This window comes from Thunnus albacares, chromosome 16 (genome assembly GCF_914725855.1).
Source record: "Thunnus albacares chromosome 16, fThuAlb1.1, whole genome shotgun sequence".
Classification (NCBI taxonomy): domain Eukaryota; kingdom Metazoa; phylum Chordata; class Actinopteri; order Scombriformes; family Scombridae; genus Thunnus; species Thunnus albacares.
The window spans coordinates 24,449,136-24,458,784 of record NC_058121.1 but is presented as its reverse complement, the minus strand read 5'-3'; the positions used below and the strand labels follow the sequence as shown (position 1 = coordinate 24,458,784).

The window sequence follows — 9,649 nt, the reverse complement described above, 5'->3', positions numbered from 1 at the left end:
TACAGTACCGATAAGTTTAATGTCAAAACACAGAAGTCTGTACAATTCAATACAATAAAGTATCCTAAAACACCACACTGATATAAAATAACTAATATAAATCTCAAGATTACAAAATACAGCTAAAAACAAACTTTATTTACAAAAAACAGGCTGCAGTGCTCCAATAGTCTGATTGATTTCATCACAGCTCAGCAGCTGTGAAATGTTATAAAATGTTCTGTATAGTAGTGAGAATCAGTCCATTCGTCATCTGGTCTTATTGTGCTGAAGTCAATCCCAGCATGCACTGGGTGAGAGGTAGAGTCCATCACAGGGTCAACATGGATTTGTTTGAAATAGAAAGTCCAACTTGACATGTTAGCCCAATGTGATATTTTAAACTTCCTGCTTCATAAGTGAAAATCATCTATGTGTGTCTGAGTGTTGGTCCGTCCACCTCGGTCCTCAGAAGTCTGCGTCCAGCCTGAAGGTGTTGTCTGTGGGGCCGGACATCACGCCCATCCTCTGGTACTCGCCCACACGCTTCTCAAAGAAGTTGGTCTTTCCCTCCAGAGAGATGTTCTCCATGAAGTCGAAGGGGTTCTCCACCCGGTAGATCTGCAGAGACACAAGAGTTTAGTGTTCTTTGTTAGGTTTGACTGAAGGCTGAAAAACATGGAGGTAAAATACAGATTTATCCTGTTTGTTCAGGCTGCATTTCTGTAATTTTGCTTTCTTGTTTTATTCTGTTCACACAACATCTATTTCCTGTCTGTCTGCTGTTGCTCTTCCTGAGGTTTCTTACATTCAGGTTTTTATTTATTTATTTTATCTTAAACCAGCTTTAATGATTGAGAAAGTGTGTGATGACGTTCTGCTCAGACAGGCGTCTGTTTCGTGCTGCTGCTCGTCTGTCAGTGAACCACTCGTCCTCTGATCAGAGCGTCTGCAGCAGCACTCAGCCCCCATCACTGGCTGAGGTCCGTACCCCTGCGCTGCTCATCATCGCAGACCTCATCACACACCGGATCCTCACACTGACACAAAGATCTTATGCTGCAAAGATTAATCGATTAGTTGCCAACTAATTGCTTTGAGTCATTCTTTAAAGAGGGGTCCAAATTCTCTGGTTCCAGCTTCTTAAATGTGAACATTTTCTGGTTTCTTTAGTCCTCTATGACAGTAAACTGAATATCTTTGGGTTGTGGAAAAAACAAGACACTTGAAGATGTCATCTTGGGCTTTGGGAAACAATGATCGACATTTTACGAACCAAACAACTAATTGATAATGAAAATTTTTATCTTTTATCTTTAGTTGCAGCCCTACTGGACTTTAATGCAAAGATGTCTCATCTCAAATTCAGCTGCAGAAGTGCTCAAGTGTCGAGGTTTCTTGGTGCTGTTGCTCATGCAGATTATTATTTGATAAATAGTTGCTTTGTGAAATTAAGCTTTTATCACATCTGATAAGACGTCATGAATGAGTGTAGATAATACAGTAAAACTTGCCGGGCTCTCTGACGTTCAGCAGTGACTTTGAATTTTGGAAATGCAACGTTTAATATGAAAGAAAATATAAATTATAGCAATAATTATTAACAACTAAATCGACTAATCGTTGCAGCTCTACAGTCCAGTTAAAGTCTTTGTTTGGGACTTTGTTAGACGTCGTTACCTTTGAGAAGCCGAGCTCCAGCATCAGTCTGTCGGCTACAAACTCGATGTACTGCTTCATCAGCTCACAGTTCATCCCGATCAGCTTCACCGGCAGAGCCTCTGTCAGGAACTCCTGAACACAAAGAGTTAAAGGATGTGAGCGAAAGAGTCGACCAGACAACCAGACAGACATGCTGACATCGTCACGCTCATGTGCTCGTGTCACCGCTGACCCACCTGTTCGATCTCCACGGCGTTCCTGATGATGCTGGTGACGGTCTCTGCGGACGGTTTGTTCAGCAGGTGTTTGAACATCAGACAGGCGAAGTCGCAGTGCAGACCCTGAAAGCAGCAACACACACAGTCAGACCACCGCACGCTTTAACAGCATCGAGGCAACGTTTCATATTTGTCAGCTTCCTGTGGAAGACTCACCTCGTCTCTGCTGATGAGCTCGTTGGAGAAGGTCAGGCCGGGCATCAGGCCTCTCTTCTTCAGCCAGAAGATGGCAGCGAAGGAACCAGAGAAGAAGATTCCCTCCACAGCAGCGAAGGCCACCACACGCTCTCCTGGAGTGGAGGAACAACAGTGATGATCAATACCCGATATGTGATCAATATCAGACCTGATCATCCAGGAACATGAACTACATGTGGAGTCTCAGTGAACTTGTTTACCGTAGTTGGCGCTCTTGTTGCCGATCCAGTTGATGGCCCAGTCGGCCTTCTTCTTCACACACGGCAGAGTCTCCACGGCGTTGAAGAGGTATTCTCTGAGGGTCAGTAAACACACCGTCACACAACAATTCAGCAAAAACACCATCACACAACAGGTCAGCGAACACACCGTCAGACTACAGCAGCTCACCTCTCTTTGGCGTCCTTGATGTAGGTGTCGATGAGGAGGCTGTACATCTCTGAGTGGATGTTCTCCATTGCGATCTGGAAACCATAGAAACATCTGGCCTCTGTCACCTGCACTTCCTGGGTGAAGCGCTCCACCTGGTGGTCACAGAGGACGAGAACAAGATGAGAAAACAGGCAAACAGTAAAAATGGATCAATAATCAGTCCTGGTGACGTGTTTATGGACAGTAGTGAGTCGGAGGTGCTCACCAGGTTCTCGTTGACGATGCCGTCGCTGGCGGCGAAGAAAGCCAACACATGAGAGATGAAGTACCTCTCCTCATCCTTCAATGACTCCCAGTGCTGCAGGTCCTTCGACAGGTCCACCTGAACAAACACACGCCATCAATATCCCCTCATGCAACAGCTGCTGGCTATAAAAACGGTTTTATACCAACTACAAGCTGTGATGCCTGAGTGGCTGGCGTTCATGTTTACCTCCTCTGCGGTCCAGAAGGAGGCCTCGGCCTTCTTGTACATCTGCCAGATGTCATGGTACTGGATGGGGAAGATGACGAAGCGACGAGGGTTTTCCTTCAGCAGCGGCTCTTCTTCACTGTTGCTGCTCTTTGTCACGGCTTTGGGCTGGGAAAAAAAGACACAAGAACGTAAACTACAAACTGTCTGAGGAGGTTAAATACACAAGAAACATACATTACTACACATTTTAGAGCTGCAATTAACGCTTATTTTTATAATCATTTAATTGTTTGGCCCATAACATGTCGGAAAATGAGGAAAAATGTATATCACTCTCTCCATCAAATGACCATTCTTAAAAAAACAAACAAACAAAAACAAAACAGCAGGCTCTAGCAAATCAAGATGTAAAGTGGAGTCATTAAGGTTCTGCAAAACTTGTTGCAGCTCTATTCAGCCAGATTATAAAATATCAAAAACATTAAACAGTAAACATCAAGACAGTTAAGTTATGTCTAAGGAAGAATCTTGTAGATCCAGATGTTAAAGTAATAATGATACAATCAGATAAATATTTCCACTGCATGTTTATTTTCTCTAATAGAAATATTATAAAACTATTAAAAATCTTTGCAGTGTACAAAAGCTTGCACAATACTGACATTTGGTTGCAAGCAAAGTAAAAAGCTTTCACACATTTGTGAAACTGTTTAACATGTAAATATCAGCTGCAGTGCGTGGTTGAACAGTAATAGTGGTACCGGTAGTGACAGCTGATTGTTGTCCATGTTGGCGCCAGAACCGGCATTTTAGGCGCCACATGGACACAGAAAAACACCACAAACTATCCATCATTTAGTTTAACACAAACACAGACAGCGTGTTTAACAAGTCAGCTTCAAATCTTGAAGCTTTCAGCAGATTCTGACTCACTTACCGTAGCATCGTCGAAGATTTTACGCGCGGTTTTGGACGCCAAGATGCGGGTGTTGTTCAGGCTGGGAGGCTGAAAGGTCAAAGAGAAGATATTAGTGATCAATAACTAGTTTCAGTCCTTCATTAATACGTTTTAGTTGATCACAGCAGCCAAAGGAAACCCTGATTAAATCTGGATCAACGAGCTGCGGGACTAAGTTGATCGAGAAACGACTTCCGAGAGTTTTTAAACTTACAAACAACCTGAATATTCGCTTAAATCCGCAGTTTAACGTTTTCATCAAACATGAGTGTTTCGGTCAGTTTGGTCTCACCGTGTTTTCTTTGTCCAGCGACATGTTGTTGATCTCGCTGCTGAGTTTGTTCTCATTCTTGACGGAAAGTGGAGAGCGAGCAGAAAGCATTTTGATTTCCTCAAGTTTAGACGGACAGAATAAATAAAAATATAAGTTAAGAAGTTAAAAGTAGGAGTAAAAAAGAAACTAGAGGATCTAAACTAACTGGCAGCAGACAGAAACAGAACAGAGACTGAAGCGCTTTTTCTTGTCCGCTGGCCTTTTTATTGAAATCTTGGCGCTAGAATACAGTGGACCAATAGAAACGCAGCTCGTGCTGGCTCTTTAAACTGACGCAGCGACGGAACCAATGAGGTTCCGAGCCGCATTCACGTGACGCCCAAACTGCTGCGGGAAATTCAAACGGCTTTGTCTGTGCGGGGTTACAAAACTGCCCGAAACCGATGTTACAAAACTATTAAAATGAGCTTTATGCAACCTTTCAAATTTAGACAAAGAAAACATAAATTATTCACTTTAAAACGATTAAACTATGGTTAGGAAACAGTGTCATGACGTTAAAAATAATGTTAATTTCGCCAAACTTAGAACTGACATCCGTGATATGACACTTAATGTTAAAACTTGTTTAATTTGCGTTTAAGTCGCTGTAGATTAGTGACACTTTTATATAAACATAAGTGGTCGGAATAGTTAATAATTAGTAACTATATCGATTACATTAATTCGGTTTTACACACTTTTTAACCCTATATTCCTTTAAACTAGACTGGATGTGTGTATGAACTGTAAACGTCTTTTTAAATCAATATTTTACTGTATATCGATATTTTAACATGTCTGACACGAATCTGTTTTCATTTACGTTTTAATAAAGTCGCATAAGATGTGTCTAACGGTGTTTATAGTGTTTATTTCCTGTTTCTAGTGTATAGTTTGTTTCCCGCTGCCGCGCTTTTTTTTGTTGTTGTTGTTTACAGTCATCTAAAGGCGTTGTCATAGTCACAAGTTAGCGCCGAAATCATTTTACACATCGTTTATTCAAACTCTGCATTTCGAAGTATTTTGTGCATTTTTAAATAAGAGAACCAGAGCTGAAATTGACAGTTTTAGCGTAAAAAAGTGCCCAAAGTATCAGACAACAAACGGAGCACATCCCGGTGATTTTCCATTCCGTCAGTTGTCACTTTGACACGTTAAACACCGATTTAAAGACTAAATTCTTGTGTGTTTGTGTCTCTGATGAACTGATATGTGTTGTACCTTGCATTAGTTCAGGTTTCAGTCTCAGAAGCACAAATTTAAGCTTCATTTTCACCTCTAATGTCGGAAGTTATTAGAGGGATTTTTCTCCCCTGCCGGCGAAGCTCGCATAGCAACTGTTTCCAGGTTGTTGCCGAAGCGAGAGCTCTGATTGGCTGCCCGGGGAGTCAACGACAGAGGCTGTAAACATACGTCAGCAGTCAGACGCCACCTAACGGCCGGATGAGCTTCTTTCACTCAAATAAGCACAAACAGTGGTGGAAAGTAACTAAGTTCATTTACTCTGTAAGTACTGTACTTAAGTACAATTTCTAGTACTTTACTTGAATATTTCCATGTGATGCTACTTTATTCTTCCACTCCACTACATTTCAGAGGGAAATATTGTACTTTCTGCTCCACTACATTTATTTGACAGCTTTAGTTACTTTTCAGATGAAGATTTGACACAATGGATAATATAACAAGCTTTTAAAATACAACACATTGCTAAAGATGAAACCAGTGGTTTCCAACCTTTTTGGCTTTTGATGTCTTACAAAAAGCAGTGTGTAGTCGGGGTCACATTTCACATGTCTATGAGTTGTTAACAGCTTCACCAAATAGTGATTTTTCCCTCTAAACTTCTCACATGATTTCATTTCAATAAATGTTCAAATGATCCAATAGTTCAGCAGAAATCACTGGACTAAACTAGCTAACTGTATATAAAGTAGTTGAAAGTAGCTCCACCTCCAGCAGCTACAACAGTAACATGCTGCTCTAACACTGATGCTTCAGTATTAATAATCTAATGATGTCATATATAAAAATATATCAGTCAGAGGGACCAAACCACTACTTTTACTGCAATACTTTAACTACATCAAGCTCATAACACTTATGTACTTTTACTGTAGTAACATTTTTCATTCAGGACTTTTACTTGTAATGGACAATTTTTGCAGTGCTGTGTTGGTACTTTTACTGAAGTAAAGGATCTGAACACGTCTTATACCATGCAGCATATTTCCATTGTTATTGTATGTTATTACAATTTTGCAATCATTTTTTTTTTCTTTTTTCTGAAGATCCAATTTTCACTTTCAATTATTTTGGTCCGGAAATGAAACCACATCTGTCTGCAGAAATATTCCTGAGAGCCACAGACAAAAAGTACTAAGATGGACTAACACATTGTCGGTTTTGTTGACTGTAAGAAAAATATAAAATAAAACAAGAAACTTTTGCATTAAAAAAAAGCATGTTTTATTGAAATCCACAGTTGTTAATGCAACAGCTGGAGGTGGATGACAAATACTTGGCACATAATCACAATCAGTGCATGTGTGTTTTACATTTTTAATCTTTTTTTTTCTTTTCTTTTCTTTATTATTAGACTGAATGCAAAGTGGCACACAGACTGGACGTTACCAGTCATCCAATCAGCAGATCCATGTCTCCAGCGTTGATTGAATGACAACATCTGTTACTAAGATACATCATCACCAGAGTGGAGATAACATGACGAACGATTCACAAAGTCCTGCAGCCACCGGCTGTCCCGTCAGCATCTGGACACCAAAGTTTAATCTCTGCTGAACTTTAAAGCTGCACCGTATTTCTACGCCTGCAATTCCCAGAAGGCAGCGCTCAGTTGAGCATTCGTGACCTGTTAAGAAAAAAGGTCATGTCCAGAATTTTGTGCCTGCAGCGCATCAAAGAAGTAAAAACCAGGTCATGTGAGCTTCATACGTCACTGCTGGGTGGACTTGATCTGAGTTCAAATCTGCCTTAAAACAATACTCACATGCCTGCATGTACAATGAAACAGTCGTTCCTCTTGTTGATACTGGCTGTAAAGAAATTATTTCCCAACGTGATTCCAGTGTAAGAGATGGAGAAGGAATTATTTTAAAATACATTAGTCAAGTTTCCATCCAAATGTAGCACACATTTTAAACAAATTCCCAAAAAATCAGCAAAAGAAAATGCAAATTAAGGTTTGTTTCCATCCACTGCTGTTGTGTGAATACGTGATAAACAGCTGGTGGCGCTAATTCTCCAGTCAGTGACGTTAAAGCGTTGCAGAAGAAGAGGACACAATGAGATGATATCATTAAAAGAGGAGCAGTCAAAAGCTCAAATGATGGAAAACATGATGGAAATATGACATTTCTGTTTGTTTCATGTGTTCATTTGAGGAAGGTTACAGTCTCCTCATCATCTCTCCACACAGATCTGATGTTTTCAGCTCTTCAGTGACGTAAAAGTCACATTAAGTCTGTTTACGTTTGCTTTTTATCCACACAACTACTTTTACACCTCAGACAACAGGAAACACATTTTTTTACACATATTTCAATTTTTAAAAATTTTTCTGCATTTCTACTCAGGATTTCTTTTATGTGCAAATTAAAAATGCAAATAAAAACTGGTGGATGGAAACACAATACGTTACTTCATATAAGCTTCATATCAGTTTTGGCTGAACACAGAACGAGGACTCTGGATTTTGTCCCTCATTGCTGGATGGACAAGAGGAACAATTCCAGCAACCTTTAACTCTGTCAACGGGCTGTATATCTGGGCGTAAGATAGAATTTAAAAAATGTGAACCTTTCCTTTAATTAAATAAAAAATAAGGCATTTTAAAGCACAAAATCTTCACCTTTTCAGCTCTGACTTTCCCCCTTTTTCAGTGACTATAAAAACACTTTTTCCACACACATATAGAGCTGCAACTAACGATAATTTTAATTACTGATTAATCACAGCGTCAAAGACGGAGGAACGCTATTGTTCAAAATATTATTGTTTACTGTAAAATTAACATTTCCCCCTAATTCTGTGGAAGACACTGTCCTTTCTTTTGGCCATATTGTGTTTTCATTTGCATCATTTCATAAAAATTCCCCCCAAATTCAGTCAGACTTACTCGGTGCCTACATAAATCTTTAGATCCCCTCTAGAATTAGTGAGTTTGAATGATGTTGGAGCCTCAGGAGGGTCCATCAGTGTTAAAGAGGTGAAGTCTAGCTGGCAGTGTCGGTGCTTTCATGTACACAAACTGATGAACTCGGCTCTGCAGATGTTTTTGGGGAAACTCGGTCCTGTTTCATGTTTGTCTGTCGAATCAAACGAAAAGAGTCAAGTTGAGTCAAAAATGTTGATTCTCCAGATTCCACATTAACACTGAAAACTTCCACAAATCAGTCGATTTGATCAGCTGCTTGACTGGATGTTAAACAAAAAAAAAAAGGTCCATCGTTTTGATTTTGGTCCTGGTGCGACTGCAGTGGGAGGTGGACACATCCATTTTGGTACCGGAGTAGCTTATTCTGGGTAAAATGTTAATAATTTTACTTCATTAAGAGCACAGAAGAGCACAATAAAAGGAGGAAAGAGGATCCTGGAGAGGTTAAAACACATGGTTAAAAAATAAAAAAAAACATAAAAAGGAAGCGAACCAGAACAAAATCTAACTTTGGTCAAGCTGCAGTTTGACAGCAGATTAAAGGACAGCTTCATCATTTCTCAAGGGTGTCTTAAACCAGCAGTCAGGTGTCCATATGAACAGTAAAAGAGGTTTTCCTCGCTGTAATCATTCCTCCTGTTCATACTGGATATTAAAAGATCCTTCAAATGTGCTTTCAATGTAAGTGATGGAGGCCAAAATCCACAGTGTGTCCACACAATCATTTAAAAGTTGATATGAAGCTTATATGAGGCTTCAGCAGTCTGAGTTAGTCATATCAAGTGGATATCTGACACATTTACAGTCTTTTTAGCATCAAATTCCCTCTTTGTGTTTCCTTGTTGAGCTGCAGTGGAAGTATAGTAACAAAAAGAGGAACTTTGGCACTAGACTTTGACTCATTTAGACAGATAAAGATACACTCTTAAATACATTTTTTCACTAAAACTTTCCTTTTTCTGTTACTGTCCCCTACAGCTCGACAGGTAAATACTGTCCAAACACAAAGAGGGAATTCAGTAATAATTAGACGTAGTAACGTTGAAAGATATCTACTTGATTTGACTCATTTGGATGCTGAAGCTTCATATTAGCTTCAGATAAACTTTTAAATACATTTTTGCACAGAAGGAGGACTGTGGATTTTGTCCTCCATCTTTTACATTGTAAGTACATTATGAAGGGATCTTCTAATGGTCAGTATGAACAGGAGGAATGATTACAGCAAGAAAAA

General features: G+C 39.7%; 1 protein-coding gene and 1 non-coding gene across 2 annotated transcripts; both read right to left on the bottom strand.

Moving 5' to 3' along the window:
* On the bottom strand, nucleotides 1–4,430 carry LOC122965695 (ribonucleoside-diphosphate reductase subunit M2-like). The gene is made up of 10 exons (XM_044329872.1): nucleotides 4,215–4,430; nucleotides 3,902–3,970; nucleotides 2,983–3,129; nucleotides 2,755–2,871; nucleotides 2,508–2,641; nucleotides 2,318–2,412; nucleotides 2,076–2,209; nucleotides 1,878–1,982; nucleotides 1,660–1,773; nucleotides 1–600 (listed from the first exon to the last, which is right to left on the bottom strand). Exons 1-10 carry the CDS (start codon nucleotides 4,302–4,304, stop codon nucleotides 448–450), a joined length of 1,158 nt encoding a protein of 385 aa, XP_044185807.1. The 5' UTR covers nucleotides 4,305–4,430; the 3' UTR covers nucleotides 1–447.
* LOC122965836 lies at nucleotides 856–994 on the bottom strand. The gene has a single exon (XR_006398315.1). It is a non-coding gene; the product is annotated as a small nucleolar RNA SNORD94 (small nucleolar RNA).
* Nucleotides 4,431–9,649: the final 5,219 nt, after the last annotated feature.

Bases quoted from the DNA above. Each gene is read 5' to 3' on its own strand.
- LOC122965695 (XM_044329872.1), bottom strand. From the start codon at position 4,304: ATGCTTTCTGCTCGCTCTCCACTTTCCGTCAAGAATGAGAACAAACTC. The intron at 2,210-2,317 runs GTAAACAAGTTC...CCTCCACTCCAG, and splicing joins CAACAAGAGCGCCAACTACG to GAGAGCGTGTGGTGGCCTTC. The intron at 1,983-2,075 runs GTGAGTCTTCCA...TGCTGCTTTCAG, and splicing joins AGCTCATCAGCAGAGACGAG to GGTCTGCACTGCGACTTCGC.